We start from the raw sequence: 19,846 nt of genomic DNA, 5'->3' as shown, positions 1-19,846 counted from the left end.
CCAAGACAGAACCCTGGGGGACTCATCTCAATACTAGCTTGCTTTTCCTCAGACTCTCCTCTTTTTTTCTGTTTCTAAGTTATTAAGGTTGTAGGCATAATACCAGTGACACAAACTAAATTATTCATATAAAGGAATATGTCGTAAAGCATGTCAGAAAAAGGGATGCCATGTCCCAAATTTAGTTATTTAGTTATTTTTCATAGAATATCATTCCAGAATATATTGCCCCATTTTATTCATTTTAAAATTGCCAATGTCCAAATGAACCACATCAATGACACCAAATGCCATGGAATTCAACCAGGGTTATTATAAAACTAAAACAAATGCAAAAACAATTGATTTAACAACATTTTTGTAAATTGTTTACTAATGATTGCTACAACAGTATCATAAGTGATTGACCCTTTTTAGAGGTCCTTAAGAGATCTTTACATTCTGTGCTGTTTCAGAAACTGCCAGTGTCAACATAAAAGATTTAAATATTTAGTAAAAGCTACTAAATGAGCAGTATTTAGGTCAGAATTTTTAAGCATATGGAAGTCAATCAAATAAAATCGCAGTTAAGTTTATCTTGTGGGCTTATTATTAGGGAAATACTATGATTACTAATTATTAATAGAACTATAAATAGTCTGTGTAAATGAAGAAGCCTTTGATATCTAAACATGAAATTCCATCCAACCCAAGCAACATTAAGCTTTTTCACCTACAAAAACAGTAGGTGCCCGGTTAAAATCAAAATCAGCTGACATATCTAAACATATGTTTTCTTGCCAACACATGTTCTTTTCTATCTTTAATAAGCAAAAACAACAGCAAAAAGCCACCTGTGTGCGATTCAGCAGGGGGAACTACATACATTGTGTTCTTTTGCTTTGTGGTGAGCTAGAGATGTGAACTCAAACGGCTTACAAAGCTAGCGAGCTAAAATTGTGACGTGATTAGCAAAACTGTAGTTAAATGAATGCACAAACAAGGTCAGGGACAAGACTTTAAGAAAACTAAAACACTTTGTAAAATAAATGGCTAGACTGCATGCTGAATTGTTTTTTTAAGCTTTTCTTACAGCACTATTACCCAGTACAGATAAGCGCCCACGGTGAGCCATATCAATACATGCGGCAAAACCACCCCAGTGTCCCTTGATAGTGATCAATATCTTGTTTTCCACACCAAAGGAACCGCAAGTGGCTGCACAATAAACAATAGTGGTAGAAGTGGAGCAGTAACCGCAGGCTCTTTCAATATCAGCCAAGCTATTGTGTAGCACGGGCAGATTCTGGCTCAGCTTAACACATTTCAGGCAGGCACGTGGCTCCAGTCTCCCCTGGTCACTGAGAGTTCAGACAAACCTGAGCGACATCTGAATGAAAATCAGCTTCGACATGCAGACACCCCTCAGGCTCAGTGTCAGGACATAAAGTATATATATCATAACAGAATAACAATTACTAAATCATGCATAATTTAGAACGCATATGCATGCTTAAGGCAAATTGAGGCAGTGCAAATGCATTATGAAGCTCAAAGAGTTATTTTTTGTAAAAAGATGAGCAATAACAGAAATGGATATAGTTGAATATTGCAAAATAGAAAAAAACCAAAAAAAATAAATAATTCAATGCAATCACAGGCAGATTATTCACCAATGTTATGTTACTGTCAACTACTAGACATTTCAAATTTCAAATGTGAGAGAGGGTCTCTCGCTCTCTCACTCACACACTCACTCACTCACTCACACACACACTCACACACACACACAGTGTTAGAATTAAATACTTATTTGTTTACCTTTTTGGAATAAAATTCAAGTTGTAGTTGAAGGGGAATGTTAAAAAAAAATATTGAAAAATGAATAAATAATTTCACCTTGGTAGTGGTTAATTTACGGTTTAAAGATTCACAGTAACATACCTTTAATGTGTAGGAGATAAAAGCAGTTACATTATAGCAAATTTGTTTTCAGTTTTCATTTTATTTATCAACTTTTTTATTATTAACTTTGACCTTAACAAGCTTTTATACTAAGTGCCCTTAGACATTATTTTTTGTCACGTGGTGACGACATTCCAATCCATCTCATGAACACACAACTATTATATATTATTTATTCACCACACTTATTTTTATTTATTTTTTCATTTCAAATTTGCACATATCAGACCTGTACACACATAATTGTCTATATTATATATTGTGTTTTTGCTGTTTTGTACATTGCCTATTTGGATATTTGTATATTATCCTGTCCTGTTGCTGATCGTTGCACTGTGGAGCTTCTGTCACTAAAACAAATTCCTCGTATGTGTAAACAGAGTTGGCCAATAAAGCTCATTCTGATTCTAATGTATTCTGGGCCTGATGTGCGCGCTAGTATGTATGTACAGGATGTGTTTACGTGCATATGTATACGAGTTTTTTTTTTTGAAGTTGATGATGTACCTATCGTGGGTTGTTACTAATCAATGGATCTTTACAGAGATTGGTCATGAATTTATTTTTAAATGTGGTTTACTTTGTGATGTCATGTTTGAAAGAATTCCTGATGTCGTTGTTAATAAATATTTTGATCATTTTGCATAGATAGTGTGCAGGATTTGTTTTTTAGTTTTCATTTATTTAAAATGATTATTTAAATAATAGTTATTGATTTATTTAAAGTAATGATTTTTTAGTTTTAATTAGCGATTACAACCCTGCTTGTAAGACTGCCAAACCCTTTTGTTTTAACTTCCTTTGTGGGGTCCAGCTTTAATAGGTGGGCCAGATTCCATAATTCACATTAGAAACGGTCAGTGATTGGAGTGAATTGTAAAGCTTGAATAATACTAATTTTAAGGCTTGAGTCACATGTACGGTTAAGGGAGGTGCACCCAAACATGAAAACAATGGCCGGCCATGTCAGAATTCCCCGCTCGGACACCACGACACATCCGTAACAAACCCACCTTCCCAGAATAACCCACGCAGAGCTGTCAAGAGAGTCTTTTGTTCAGAGCTCATGCTTCGGTGCTTGAAAGGCAGTCTGGGATAGAAAAAAAGTGCCTCAAAGCAGATTCCAGAACTGTTTGGACTCGCTAAAAACAACCGCAAGCTGAAGGTATGGAATTTGTCATTACTGGAGCTGTTCGCCTTACATTCTCTCTAAAACGCACTGCATTCTGGGTTGTCTGCAGATGTAAACCCAGCAGACTCTTCAACTATAAAAGCACAGGAGAGCTGCAATTATGTCCAATTCAGCTGGAATAACTGTTATTACATTCATACAGTGCTTTGACCTCTGCAGAAACGTCAAAGCCTCCAGCTCTCAAATCAATCAAACAGACGCTGCATCGCCAAAAATTGGATGTGTCTTTAGAAATATGAATGGGAACATTTACTTCGTTTATGAAGCAAAATGAGGATGTTTTGACAGATGGAGTTTAGAGAAACGTGATCTTTAAAAAGTTAAGATGTACTCTTTATGAGCATAATGTAAATTATGTTACATTGATTCTTGAACAGTTTGCAACACTTTCATAGTAAATTTTCCTGCGAGTTGTGCCTAAAGTACACTCAGTTTTATCTGAAACGAACAAGATGAAGATGAATCTGGCAAAGTTTTATTACATCTGTTGTCATCGGTCTCACTCCAGCTCAAAAATGAAAATGTGCAAATCCTCAAGTGCACTGCTGTACCAGGTGAGCTACCGAGCAAGTTTACACATGGAGCTAGGTCAAAATCTTCACAAACCACGCACTATGGTAAACGCGTTTTCAGGATATAACATAGTATTGTGCAAGGAACTGCTTGAAAATTTGTCTTTATTAATTTATAATCTGCTCCTGTTACCATAATTTCTGTCATGACAACTCTCGGAGGGATTGGCATGGTAATGTACATGGCAATGTTAATGTGTTTAGTCTTGGCGGAAATAGATCTGCTATCTGGCAGAGCAAGTACCGAGATTTCCTACTGCCAATACATCCACAACATGCTGCTGTGAGCATGGAGGAAATAATGCTGCTGCACATAGAACATGTATGAAACAACCCCTATATATAACATACATGAAATTAGCAGATCTATACAGGTGGAGCTGGGGAGGTGGAGGGTTTCTGAAGTGCGCTGCTACTGCTACAGCAAGCACTAGTCATATATTTGAATGCTGAGCAGCGAGCTCATTAGCTACCGATACAGGAGAGAACCAATCAGCTGTGCCATATCATAATGATATCATTATGTCAGATAGAGTTAGACCTATCAGACTGCAGCATCTAGAGTTTCATGGAAACTGCAGTGAATTGTATAAATAGGTATATATTTGGAGTTTTGCAAAAATGTTGATAGAGGCACGTTTTTCCTATAAGCCTATGCTGTCATATTGACATTTCAGCTTTCTGATTTCTATCAAATTATCAGCTCTGAGTAAATCAATTCTGATGCTGTAAGATATGTCAAAAAGTGTTGGCTTACTGTATATTTGCGGTAAAACAGATGTTGGTATTAAAACCGGCATTTAAAGAAAAATGTGCCTGGAGAATCTAGGAAACAGTTGGCTCATGTCAGTTTTATAAGTTCATCTGCACTAAACCATCGGTCTTAAACATGAGAAACGGCTGGACAGTTTCCAGTATGATCATGAGACAGATGTGCCACCCCATAAAACTCCTGCATAAACCAACCAGAAGAATGATAAGAGAAAAATGAAGCATTTTAGAGGAATAGTGCATTCAGGAATAACAGCCAAGATAATGGGAGTTAGGCTATGCAAAAATGTGAAAAACTGTTCCTATATCTCAGAACGAAACCTCCTTCAGTGTCATACAACACACTCGTAAACTTGAAGGTTCTTTGTTGGCATCTGTGTTTCATGAAGAAAACGTTAGATTCCTGAAATGTTCTTCACACTGAACGGTTCTGAAAGCCAAACCAAAATTCTTCTATGGCTTTACTGTGAAAACCCCCCCTTTTGAAACCTTTATGTCTAAGAGTGTAAATGAAGGTAAAGCTCTTGTGTGTATAAACACATCACAACACACTCCTCAAACAGCAGTTTTCAGAAAGATCAGTCAGAGCAGTTGTATTCCTCTCTGAGCTCTGCAGTCACATCTCACAGTGGCCACAAAAGCAAAAACAAGCAATCATACACTTCTATTCAATTACATGCCTTTTATTCCTGTGCATTAGCAGGCCAGACTGCAGAAGGCTGACCTTTAAGAAAAAGTAATTTTCCTCTTCACACACCATTCAGCAACATAAAGAGCTTTTGTAATCAATGCTTTTCATTTCAGTTGCACTGGCTTCCTTTGGCTCATTATCTCAAACAGACGACGCCAGAAATAAATTGAAAAGAAATCTCGATGCTCAGATAATACCTCTGTGTAAGCTGCAAGGTTTTCATGTATTATTAAAGTAACAGAAGATAGAAGGAATTTATTATTATCATCAGTAATTCCAGGTAACAAGAGGCTAGAGCTGCAGTGACGTATTTTCGAAGCCTAAATACAGTCAGCAGAAGTAAAAAGCTAAACATACGACTCAATAAATGAACTACACCATGACCTCAACATCACCGTCACTAAGCTTCATATAGTCTTTATATAAAGATGTATTTTATATCATAGACTAAAACATGAAAATATCTTGAGCTTGTGTTAACCACAGACCTTCTTTCAGGCATTTAGCCAAAAAACAACAAAAAATTGACTTCAGGACGATGAAACATGAAGTGCTAAAATACTGTACAAACTTGTTTCTGGGTTTTGGGTCATCCCTGCAGCACTCTATGATGGCTAATGTAGAGTAACTGATTATTCTTTCCCACAGTGCAGTGCATTATGGGTACTGTAGGTCTAGACACACATTCATGTAACTTACATTGATGTCCAGGCTGCACAGACTGAGCGAATCCACATCTCTCTTCCTTTGCTTCCTCTTCTTCTGTAAAGACACAGATGATGATCGGTTGAGTGCTACATTATCACTAACAGTAGTGCTGAGAATGATTGAATTATTCTGAAACTGTTACATATAGATGAATATCACACAACAACACAAGATAAAGCTCATAGGTTCACCGTGTTGAAATGTCAGAATTGACAGAATTTTAAAAATAAGTAATAACTGGAAATGCAAAAAAATATTTCTAAATGACATCTCACATTGCAACATTTCTGAAGAAATCTATACAATGAGAAGAAACAAAACAAACCTTTGGACCAACTTAAAAAAAAAAAAAATTAAAACAAATAGAGACTGCTGAGACAGATTGAGTGTTATATACTGTATACTGCTGTTGTAGATGGTTAATTAGATCTTTGACTGGTCAACCGTATGGCAGCTGTGTTATTGTTTCTCCATAACTGTTTATTCTCCATGACAACCAGCAGCATGTGGAGTGAATATCTACATCCTGATACAGGAGTGTGAACAATAGAGCAGGTGAAGGGCTGGAAGCTGCTCCTGACTCATGAATAACACCCGCTGTACATGTTTAAGGTCATAATGTACAGCTAAAGAACTAGTGCCAGTCAATTAGATTCAGCTCTCTTGGCTTAAAAAGCACGAAAAAGACACTATAGTAATTTCACGTGTCTGTATGCATGGTGTGTTCAGAATGAAACACTGGTGTAACTGCTGTGATGCTAATGATGTGCTGGTCACTCTTTTCCATGCAATTACAATGAAAAGTATACACTTAACATCTAAAACCATCATAACACAACATAACTAAAAAAATTGTCAATTTAAGACTTTTGAATTCATATACTGGATTAATATGGATTCCATAAAAATCTTCTTGAGTGTTTATTCACTGATTAAACTCATTCCATAACTGATATTGAACTGAACTGAATCAACAATGAATTGATTTCAGTAGTAATAGCTAATAATGACTATTTACGATTGTCTTTTCAGAGCTGCTTTACAGCAGTATTGTATTTCTTTAGTTTTTTTGCATCATTAAATCACTATTTTCTTGTCTATACACTAAATAAAATGGTGCTATATAGCACTAAAAGTGGTTCTTGGCTTGTAATCATAGGGGAACCACTTTTGGTGCTATATAGCACCATATCTTTAAAGGTGCTGTACAGAACCTTTGTCAAATGGTACTATGTAGAACCATATATTGCATTGTATTTCTTCAACGAAAATGGTGCTTAACAGCACTAACAGTGGGGCTTTAAAGGGGCTTAACAGGTTCTTTGTATGGCAATGGTGCTATATATCACCTTAATCACCCCAAAGAACCATTGAACCATTTTTCAGCTCAATATAGTTCAGTGTTGATTGATTCAATGTAGTTAAACAGTGTCAATGATGCAAAATTGATCAGTGATGAAACAAACTCAATTCAGCTATAAAACAGCTCTACAGAAGGCAATATATAACACCACTCTGCGACACATCAACTCATATAGATTGCAGCACATTTGGGTGATTCACCAAACCTGCTGAAAAAACATTTACATGAAGAGTTTTGCTGCTTTCATCCACTGATTTCACTCAATGATAAAGAAAGTCATCATGCAACTAGTGAAAACGGTCATTATTCACCTGATAAACAATCCAAATCCATCACCTAATGCATCACAAACAACTTCTGGACTGGTCATAGTAAATATAAAGAGTAAGTTACAATGCATTTAGAAATATAACGTTTAGGAATCGAATCGAATGTAAGAGTAACAGTTACATAACTACAATCACAACAACTTCCACATGTAAACCAACTCTAAACAACCAACTTTATCCCTCATTTACAACAATCAATAATAATAAAATAACAATTTTAAGAGAAACACAAAGAAGTAAACATACTCAGGCTTATGTAACATCAGAAGACCATTCATCTGCCCTGCAGGAAGTAAAAATCACAAAGGAGATCTTTTTCATTTCACTGATGTTTCTCCTTGACTGCAATAAATTAAATGGAGAGCAAATGGAGTTTTCTGTTCATTTTCATTTGAAATTTTGTTAAAGTTTGTCATTTTTTTATTTCTGTTCTAGTATGAAAACGACCCCAGTAATCAGGTGTCTCTTTTTATAGTGTAAGAAGTGAACAAAGCCCCAGATGTTAACATGAAATTCAAAATCTCTCAAAACCAAATGACCATCCACATTCATTTGATGACTTCTGAAAGAGCAGCCTGAGAGTCATTACATGCTCGCTCACCTTCTGATGGATAAAAAGGCAGCACCCCATCATTGGGCTTCACAGCAGTATTCCTCAAACCCACAGAATCCCAAAATCACCTCTACAGTCTCCGGCCGTGGACCGCTGTCACCTGTCTACTCCTCGGCCATGTGTGTGTGTGTGTGTGTACACAGAAGAGCAGCAAACAGGATGTTCAGGGGGAAGTGTGTCGGTGCTATATCGGGCCCAAGCAGGGCGCGAGCTCTCAGACCACATCTCTGCTGGTGTTTGTCTGAGGCCGGGTGGCGTCAAACACCCCTTCAGTGAGAGGAACAGCATCCTGTTACAGGGAAGAATAGCACACAATCGCTCTTCCACCCTCCTCATCAAACCCCCGTAACGGACTGACATGAAGATCTCCCCCGTTAAAGCCAGTAGAATTCTCTTGGTTATTCTCTTGAAGAACACAAACTGGACTTTAGTGTACATTCTTCTCTATAAAACTATTATTGTCTGAATAATAAAGTTTTGTAGCAGGGTTAATTGTTGATATACACATTACAAAATGCTTGGAATCATGAATATTATTTGAACAGTTTTTAAAGAAGTCTCTTCTGCTCACCAAGGAAGCTTTTATTTGATCTAAAATACAGTATATTATTGCAATCAATTATGTGTATATCTGTTAAACTGTAATTTGTTTCTGTGATGCAGCGCTGTATTTTCAGCATCATTACTCTCCAGTCTTCAGTGTCACATGATTCTTCAGAAATCAGTCTAATATACTGATCAAGACACATTTCTGATTATTACAGTTATTGCATTTAATATTTTTGTGTAAATACACTACCATTCAAAAGTAATCAAATTAAAATAATAATAATAATAATAAATCAATACATATATTCAGCAAGGACACATTAAATTGATCACAAGTGACCATAAAGTCATTTATAATGTTACAAAAGATTTCTATTTCAGATAAATGTTGTTCTCTTGTTAATTTTCAGATAGTAAACATTTTAAATAGTAATTTTTTTTCACAATAGTACTGTAGTTTATGGTATTTTTAGAGGCTTCTTTCAAAAACATTAAATATCTTAATGATTTCGATGTGTATTTGTATAGTATATGTAGTTAAAATTATGCATCTAATAACTTACAATATCTGTTACTAGACATTAATTTAGCCAGTTTGCTAGTTATACTGCCACAGTATAAGAGGTTTGTGTACACTTGCAGAACAGGAAGCCAGAAAATCCCTGCTAAACACTTCCTGGAAGCGAGATGTCTTCCTTTAAGCATTTCCTGTTGAAGGAGTGTGCTGTGTATCTGATGCTGCCTTTAAGGCATGTTAGAATGATCATTTTTATGTGATGCACATACATGAATGCCACTACAATGCTGCAATTACCAGGAGGATTTTCTTTCAACACTTTTAAGTTCTAATTAACACTGACAGTACAAGTCACATTTATTTATTTAGCGCTTTATACAATACAGATTGTTTCAAAGCAGCTTCACAAAGTTCACTGAGAGTGTCACTGCAGTCAAATCGCTAATATTGTCTTTCAAGCCAATTTTATTTGCATAACGCTTTTCATAATACACATTTTATCAAAGCGGCTTTAGATAAATTCATACTGTGTTTGTTGTGTTTATATCCAAGCATATTTCAAACACAGACCTTCCACAGAGAAAACCCTACTGTCTGTCATTGAAATGCTCCAGTGGTTTTGGGAGGATCCTCTTCCTGGCGAGGAAGGGTGTCTAAGTCACTGGGATGCCTCAAGGTTCAGTGTTAGGTCCTCTCCTCTTCTCTACACAACCTCACTGGGCACAGTCATAAAGGTAAAACTGACCCCCTGATGAAACACCATTATTAGCTCAACCTTGCAAAGACAAGTTCCTTGTGATCTCAGCCAACTACAACATCAGTGTACGGCTGAATTGAATAAATGCACCATCTATTTATCTAATGGTCTCTGTGGTGTTACTTATTTGAAAAAGTAATAGGTATTTTCTTGAAAAATTAAAAAGGAATGCATTACTTTACTAGTTACTTGAAAAAAGTAACCTGATTACGCAACTCACGTCACATGTAATGCGTTACTCCCAACACTGCAAGAGAACCCATAGAATAACAACCGAATGAAACAGATCCGCCAGTGTTTACTGTACCAGAGTAACTGCTGAGGATATTACTGATTGCACCATCAGAATCCATCTACAGGGGACAGAAATGTGACCGCCAGCTGTTCAGAGCACATCAACAGATTGAAGCTAACAGTATCACCCGAAAATACCATGACTAGTAGAAACTTCATGAAACCGAGAGAGAGAGAGAGAGAGAGAGAGAGAGAGAGAGAGAGAGAGAGAGAGAGAGAGAGAGCTAATAAGACTCTTTCGCAGACTGAATTAATGCCTGTTCCTGCAGAGCATTAACAACTGCTTTGCAGGCTAGAAATGAGTCTGCAGGCCAAACTGTATTGTATTCTCATATATAAGTATTGTTTTCATTAAAGACTCACCTATATACAAAGTCAAATAAAGAGATAATGGTATAAATTGATGATTAGGACATTCTCTGTTATTAGTGATCTGGAGTGCTGTGCTGGATAAACTGAAAAGCACATACAAATGCTTCAAGACATAAGATCAAATATACACTCTTAAAAATAAAGGCGTTTCACGATGACATAGAAGAACCTTTTTGTCTAAATGGGTCCATAAAACACCTTTAACATCTGAAGAATTATAAAAAGGTAAGAAAGAGATGGTTCTTTAAAGAACCTTTGACTGAATGGTTCTTTGTGGAACTAAAAATGGTTCTTCTATGGCACCCATGCTTTACACATATTCTCAAAAAGGGGGAATAGAAACCTGTTCCAAACCTGTTCCTGGACGGTCATTATTGTCCTGCAGAGTTTAGCTCCAGCCCAAATTAAACACCTGAGCCAGCTAATCAAGGAAACTTCCAGGCAGGTGTGTTGAGGCAAGTTAGAGCTACCCTGCGTCCCAATGTGCATACTATCCACCCTATCTGCCCTAAATAGTATTGAAAATGACTAATATCACACAGAATTTAGGATGGATAGTATGCACATTGGGACGCAGGCCTAAACTCTGCAGGACAGCGGCCCTCCAGGACTGAGATTGGACACCCCTGGTTTAAAATCATCAACAACACGGTTCATAAATACATCTTTGCACTGTTTTGAATGGAATACTGCCATTCTGGCTTCAGTTGGCACAGGACAAGAGCTAGTCTGTGAGAACACTATCACTGAAGAAAATGTTGCTGCTCATCAGATATTGTACTTTAATAGAATTAGACTCAATGTAGACATTATGTTTCATTTAACTACTAACTTTATCTTACGTGTTTTTATTTCTAGGATTAATAAAAATAGATGAAACGTCCAACATACTGCAAGTATAGAGCAATAAAAGCAACATGGACAGTTTAGCACAGGACAGCAAGGAACCTGGAGTTAATGACTGATGACCTGGGGCCAGTTGCATACACTTAGCCTCTTAAGACAGTGCCTTAAGTACGATTTTGACCAACTAGCAGTTAGCCAACGAGAAATCAGTCTCATTTTTTAATTTAACTTAGGATAATCTATTCTTTTATGTAACTGAATTAAAAAAAAATTGATGACTAACTTGTTAGACCAGTCTAAACCTTTTATGAAACTGGCCCCAGGTTGGTCTTGGAAGAATTGGATGACAAATGTTTATATTGAGATTTCTGTCTTCATCACAGTGGAATCACATTAGCTGACCTTGTGCTTTTATACAAAAATGTCCAAGTGATATGGCTTGGCTCTTGGACTCATCTCATTGGCAGCTCAAGCGAAGGGAAAGTCTGAATAATCGTCCCCTGGATCTTCATATAGCCTCATGACAAGAATTTCTGGTATTTATGCACGTTTATGGGCAATCTAACACAGTCAAAACACTGAAAAATACATTGAGGTAAAGCTTTCTACAACTAATTTCAAAAAGCACAACACCAGTATGAATTTCCATAGCCTTTGGTTGATTTGCACTGTTTTGTGCTGGTCTAGCTGTTCATGAGTTGATCTGGTCACAAGGCATGAACTTCCTGATTTGTGCTTTTTTACCCAGGACGTTTTGCTAGTTATGAAGGCAAGCTAATGTTTTCATCTGGAAATGATTAAAGTTAGTTATGTTGGTTTTGTTTCAGTACGGCATTCATTTGTTTCACTGCAGGTTGATCACTGGTAAATTTGATTTAGAAAGTAACGTGTGAAGTGGCTTTAGTAATCCCAGATCTACACAAAGACGAGACCATGGAGAAAGAGAAAATAACAGGACAGATATTCTGCCACCTTACAGACTCACATATAAATCCTGAAAATGAGTTGATTTTTATTTAAGCTGACATTATTTGTTTTCTAACCATTTTAAAACACATGCCATTTAGGTTAAACACATAGTTCACCTAAAAATTCTGTAATTGTTTACTATCCCTCATGTCATTTAAAACCTATGCATATTTCTTTCTTTTCATCATTCTGAAGAATATTTTGCACAACATTAAACCCCATTGACTTCCATTGAATGGACTGAGGCACACTTATAAACTAAAGATAAATTGCAGTTTCCCATGGTGTAAACCCGACAGATCACATTCTGAATGTGATTTTGGATCAGGATTGGGAGACACTGCACTACTATGTTAGCAAACGCTGCAAATCAAGAACACTTATTCCTGTGAATGAACCAGAAGAACAACACCAGATCTGAACTCACCCCACTGAAGAGCCACTTCTCTGATGTGGAGAGGAGAGAAAACGACTCCTTCCTCTGCAGCATCAGCCTGGAGGGAGAAAACCAGATCAAGACATCAGAAACAGCATCAGATGGATGGAGTGATCAGATTAAGCTCAGGCCAACACAGAGACACAATGAGGGCAGATTGTTTGATGAATATTCACAGGATGAAATCCAGTAATTTCAATAGAGCACTGCAGGGATGCTGTATTTTTGGACCGAGTTAGTATTTTAGTACATCTTGTTCCATCATCCTGAAGTCAATGGACTTTTTGAATGGGTTTTCGGTTAAACTGCAAGAAATAAGGTCTGTGGTGCCAACATTAAAAAATACCATAGTAATTTATAGTAAATACTATAGTGTTTTTGAATCATACTATAGTAAAGTACTTGAATTAATTTGTTGTGGTAATTCTATAGTTGCTGTGGTCATATAACAACTATAGTAATATAAACAAAGTTTTCTACAACTATAGGGTATATTATACTACAATACACTACAGTTTACTGTAGTAAAAACTAAAGTATACTACAGTATTTATTACAGTTTATCAGTTCACTCTAGCTAATACTACCATATGCTGTAGCATTCATTAACAAAGTGTTGTAAATACTATAATATGTATACTACACTTTATTATGGTTCAAAAACACTATAGTATTTGCTATAAATTACTACAGTATTTTGAACACAAGCTAAATGACAGTTGCAGAAAAGTGTTGAAGATGGTCACGGTAGTCAACAGCAACCTGCTTGGTTTGAAAGTAATTTCTGACTGAAAAAAAAATAAAATAAAAAAAAATGACCGTGAATTTAACGGTAAAAGACTGTAAAAATGCTTCAGTAAAAACCTGTTAATTGTTTAAAGGTAAGTTCCCCTACTATATACGGTGAAAAACTGTATTGGACATTACATGTAATTTTACGGTAGTATACCGTTTTTGGAAGTAAAAAAGAGCGTATAATTTACAGTGAATAACCTGGCGTAAGAATTCCCTGTGTTACATTTCAAATTTGATGTTTTTTTGTTGAAATAACTCTTTTACTTTGTTTTTTCTTATCAGATGCATACATTAGGGTTGTATGTTACATCTAATGTTGTTAGATTGATGTTTATTGCATTATTTCAGTTGCATGATGGTGTTTAGTGTTGGTGTGAATGACACTGTGCACCTTCTATATATATTAATATTTAAAAGCTGCTTGTGATGGGCTTTGGTTCATCATGTAAAACCTAAAATGTTGCTACCTTATTTTTTTAGCGGTAAAATTCCGGCAACCACAGCTGCCGTTTTTTTACTGTAAATTGTACGGAATATTTTTTTACAGTGTAATATATTGCTGCATTATCAACATTAAACAATGGCTCTTTTTTTCCGTGTACTTTTGTGGAAATTTCGCCAATGTGTTTGAACCTTAAGGCAGGTAACATACATGAGAGATGAGCTGCTGAATGATGGAAATCACTTTGCTTTTTCAGTAAGACACATTAGACATCCGATACCGCCCAGAAACTGAGAGATGACAGGGTTTTTCACCTGGATCAAGACTTTTCCATTCACTGCAGTTTTGTAAACAGACAGACTATGCGGCTGAATGACCTTTTTCTGACCCAGGACCTCAGTAATGACAGGCATTGTGTTTTTTGTGCCGCTGGCTACTGTGACGAGGTGCTAAGAAACAGCTTTTTAGCTCAGACTTCTCCAAATATCTGAACTTGCAGCATTCATCTGTGTTGCTGTCACACATGTGATGTTTAAAACTATTTTACTAAGAAAATGAATTTAACACTAATGACTGACTGTCAGCCAGACCAGTTTATCATCCAGTTATACCGACTGGACTTTGGCCTACAAAATTCATAAAAGTTGTGTTCATTTGTGAAGATTTTCATTATGAACAAAACATCCAATTAAAGATCAAACTTTTGTTTTCTGCAACAATTAAAACGTGGAAAGTTGAAAATAGAAACATGAAAAATTCTATTGGTTTGATAGCGGGAAACCAGGAGAATCAAACTACAAGTAAATAAATATCAACCACTATTTAACATGTGGGTTTGGTTAGCTGGTTTTTATTATTATTTAGCAGAAAGGTCTAACAAGGAGCAGTTTTTCTGCTTTGGCTCCCAATCGTCCCTTTGGCCTTTACCTCCTGACTTTATCAGCATTTAAAGACGCCTGCCACTGAGACAGGCACATTATCCTGCTCCAGACCGATCCTTGAGCTCATTTATTCAAGCTACTGGTGTGACAGCTCGATAACTTCATCCAGACTCTCAAGCTGAGCTGAATCTCACACACAGAACCATCTTCTTCCAGTACTGTTCCTGTGAGCCGAAGGAGCTACAGCTGCCATTAAACCAATTATAGCAAGGTAAAATAAAATATTATCCAAACTACATTAAATATAGATTCCCATGCAACAAAAATAAACAAGATATGTGCTGAGAAGATGAAAACATCAAAATTCAAGAGACATTTACTATCAAGTAATAAGCAACCATAACAAAAAAAACAATTATACATATATTAGTATATAACTGCATAGTTTATATAGTGTTATAATATATATAATTTTTCTTCCAAAATTACATGTGAATGTATTTTCTTGGATTGATATATATATAGCAGAAATATATATTTTTCCCATTTTTGTGTATATTTTGAAATACATTTAAAAATATATTTGAAATATATTTCATAGAAATTATCCATTTTTCTTTTATGCCAAAAATCATTAAGATATGTTCCATGAAGATATTTTGTAAATTTTCCAACTGTTTATATATATATATATATATATATATATATATATATATATATATATAAAACCTTAATTTTTGATTAGTAATATGCATTGCTAAGAACTTAATTTGAACAACTTTAAAGGTGATTTTTCTCAATATTTTTTTGCACCCTCAGATTCCAGATTTTCAAATAGTTGCATCTCAGCCAAATATTGTCCTATCATAACAAACTTACTGTTCAGCATCTTGAACTTAATTCACACATTAGACCACACACACACAAACACACACACGCACACACACACGCACGCGCACACACACACACACACACGCACGCACACACACACACAGACACACACACACACACAGACACAGACACACACACAGCAGACCTGGTCTGATCAGTACTGAGCTGCTCTAAATACAGTACTGTAATCAAATCCGCCCACACTGACCACCTCATGGAAACTGGCCAGGGTTTGCAGAGGCAGACAGGATGAACTACTGAATACATGTACATGATTGAATTTCCTGTGTTAAGAAAAGATGCACAGCAGGTCTAATTATGAGCGTCTGACTCATTAACAGTTTAAAAGTAAAAGTTAAAAGTAAAACTGGCAAACTGACTGCGTCACGGTATCATGGACTGCAATCATCTGACAGCGGAGCCCTGTTTGTATCAGATCCCTTTTTTTAATAATGTTTACAGTAAACATTTAACATATTTTACATGTGGAAATAAACCAGATACATATCTGATTATGCCTTAAATGTGAACAGTGTGGTGGAATTCATACAGGGTTTTATTCATTTGTTTTTATTACATTATTTTAACGTGCTTACCTCTAAATCATAAGAAAGATTATTACAACATTTGGAACATCTGACTGGACAATCAATTTAACTTCTGTAATGTAACATTTATGAGAGAAACAATATTCAACAAGAAAATTTTTTTTATTTTAGCAGAGCTTAGATACTAGTTTTTATTCATATTTTGAATTCATTTTTATTTTCTGTTTTCGAATTTATTTAAAAGTCTAGTAATTTTTTTGTATGTTTTTGTCATTTTTATAATTTTTTAAATATATTTTTAAATAAAGTCATCTATATATTTTTCATTTTATATCAGTTTTAGTTATATTACTACAAATTTAAACAATGAAAATTATAAATTTTGACTTGCTGAAAAATGTCTATCTATCTATATATAGCATGTTATTATAGTTATTTCAAGCAATGATTTATTTATATATATTTTTTGAGGTTTTAATTTGAGTTTTAATTCATTATAATAACCCTGATCCTAAGTGATGTTAGCAGGAAAGGAAAGCTGTTTCAGAGAAAGAGTAAGTTAAACATATAAGTTTTATTTATAAAGTGTCTTTTCTCAAGGCAAATTCTCACTCATTAATTAAAAGTGTATTGAGTGTGAGACATGTGCTATATAAATCTAACTAAATATTATTTATTATTAGAAGACAGAGCATACACATCATGCAATAAAATGTTTTAGATCAATATATGCATACACAACTGTGTACAGTATATACACTACAAAATGTGATGTAGTGTATGTATTATGTAGTAATTATTATGACAATATGCCTTTCTGGTTCATGTTTACACCAGTGACTTTTCTCTAATTATTTACTGCCATCTAGTGGCAAACATCCAATCTCACCTTTCAAAATGACAGTCAGAATCTATCTGTTGATTTATCCACAATAACCTCAAACCCTGCTGTCTGGCAAATAACATTCAATGTTATATATTTCATATGAGCACTGCATAATGAGCTCTTTTATTCTGGTCAGACTGAACTGATGCAGTGTCAGATCGTCTGATGCAGCAGTCGCCCTCCAGCTGCTTTAACCCAGTTTAATGCATGAAGAAACGCTTTTCCTAACAAGACTCAGTGAACATGTACATATATCTGTCACAGCAACCCTTTTCTCTTCTAAGAATGATACACGTAATAATACAAAATGATTATGGCAGTAATTTTACAACATATTGACAACTTTAAAGTCCTTACTCAAACTCAACGGAAGTCCTTGTCCAGAAGAAAAAAAAAAAAACAGTAATAGTCTCTGGCTATTAATCAGAGATGGGAGTTCAGGAAGCGGTTTCCTGATCTCTGCACTCTTACCTGTAGAGGACACACACAGAAAGACACACACACACAGACACACACACACACACACACACACACGTTGGTTTTTGTGGTTTATGGGGACTCTCCATAGGCGTAATGGTTTTTATACTGAACAAACTGTGTGTGCTATTGCCCTACACCAACCCTACACCTAAACTTAGCCCTCACAGGAGACTTTGTGCATTTTTAGATTTTCAAAAAACACCATTTAGTATGTTTTTTAAGCCTTTTGAATTACGGGGACATGGGCAGTGTCCTCATAAACCACCTTCATATTGTAATACCTCTGTCATACCCATGTCATTATACTAATTTGTGTCCTCATAAACCACATAAACATGCACACACACACACACACACACACACACACACACACACACACACACACACACACAGCTGTTTCCTCTTCACAAGTCAATTTTTCCCGAACCAAACACAGGGAACTCACTAAACTTGTGATCTGAAATGCATTTATAAAGACACAGGATTGGGGCTCAGGCTTGTTGTGTGTTTTCCTTCACATTTTTTTCCAATGAAGAGTCTTACAGGCATCATGTGCTTATGAGTATAGGCTGTGTAATGTTCATGATGTGCATGACTGTGTGTGTGTGTGTGTGTGTGTGAAAATGACATCATGACTGTAGAGCCTCACCCTTTAAATCCTTCAGACATCCTGCTCTTACAAACATGACATTTATTAAAATCATCTCTCGGAGAGTTATATTTTACCTCATAACTGCCAGATAGAAAGGTACTAACATCCTAAATTCTTCCTTCCAATCACTTTTGACTCTGAAGTTAAATGTTATCTATGGCATTATTTATGTGTTATACTGTTATGTTGATTACCACAAAAACTAAGGAAAATTATAGAAAACATGTACTTGGATAAATATCACAATATTATACAAATACAATAATGCCATTAAAATAGAATTAAACAGGGCCATGTCTAGACATTTGAGGTTTAAAACTTGATTAAACTGTACTTTTGCAAGTGGGACTAAAGCAATTCATTACTAATATCATTCCTGTGGTAAGTTGAAACCAATTCACAAATTGCTTGCACACTTCATTTTCTGTTATTTACAGTTTTTTCAACTGCTTACATTTTCAAAACGTTGCCTCTTTTTTTCCCAAAACTTTGCACACAAATCCAAGAATTGCACACAAAATGCCTCACATCTCTTGCAAAATGAAGCGCTGCATTCAAAATATCACAAACACATCTCAAAAGCAAACATTTGCAAACACAAGATAAATTCCTGTTAGATTTGTGCATTACATAGACAATTGTGTGTTGTGTTTTGCCAAAATCTTTTATGAATTTGAAAACGGAGTCAAAGGCTGAGAATTAGTGTATGGTTTTGCAGATTTGGTGTGTGCTTCTGCTGTTTGAGTGTCAGCATTCAGAAACTGCGTGACAAGTTAAGATTGTGTAAAGCAGTTAAAGGACACAAATAGCACAAAGGTTTAACTATGTGTGCTAATTTCTTTAATTATCTGACAAACCCTATTTAACTGGCAGCCTAACTTTCCAGTTTTACTGACTTTGCAAGACGGTGAGCCGTTCTAAAGCGACTGAAACTCTGCCACATCAGGTTGTCCAGATAAAGGTCAATAGCTGCCATAGCAAGAGAAGCCCTAAAAAGGCTGGTCACCCGCGAAAGACAAATGCACGAAAGGACAGGATAATGCAGAGACTCTCAATGGAGAATCGGTTCAACACTGCAGCTGGGATTGCTATCCGGTTCAGAGCAGAAGAGGATAAGGATCTGTCTCTGCATACAGTGTCTTGACTCTCATCACCTAAGCTCACCTTTGCTGAGGAGCATGTTGTGTGGAGAGAGGAGGACTGGTCCAAGGTTCACTTTAGTGATGAGAGCAAGTTTAGTTTATTTGGGTAGCAGTGTGCAGAGACTAGTGAAGTCCAGCAGCCGCAGATGTGCTGAAGGCATTCAAAGCGAGTGCCTGTACACTTCCTACTCATTTTTGACTACTGT

At 35.9% G+C, this 19,846-nt stretch overlaps 1 protein-coding gene across 2 annotated transcripts in view; it reads right to left on the bottom strand.

Moving 5' to 3' along the window:
• The window catches only part of arhgef3 (Rho guanine nucleotide exchange factor (GEF) 3), a 54,236-nt gene that overhangs the window by 28,324 nt on the left and 6,066 nt on the right, over positions 1 to 19,846 (bottom strand). The window contains exons 2-3 of one of the 2 annotated variants that reach the window (XM_079425029.1): positions 12,915 to 12,981; positions 5,870 to 5,932 (exon numbers count right to left, since the gene is read on the bottom strand). In XM_079425029.1, coding sequence (XP_079281155.1) covers positions 5,870 to 5,932; positions 12,915 to 12,981 — 130 coding nt within the window. Of the gene's footprint in view, positions 1 to 5,869; positions 5,933 to 8,171; positions 8,299 to 12,914; positions 12,982 to 19,846 lie in introns of those variants that run through there. The other variant, XM_079425030.1, reaches the window with a different exon arrangement.

This window comes from Barbus barbus (genome assembly GCF_936440315.1).
Source record: "Barbus barbus genome assembly, chromosome: 9".
Lineage (NCBI taxonomy): Eukaryota > Metazoa > Chordata > Actinopteri > Cypriniformes > Cyprinidae > Barbus > Barbus barbus.
Note: the sequence above shows the minus strand (reverse complement) of the source record. Positions and strands in the feature narration are given on the sequence as shown.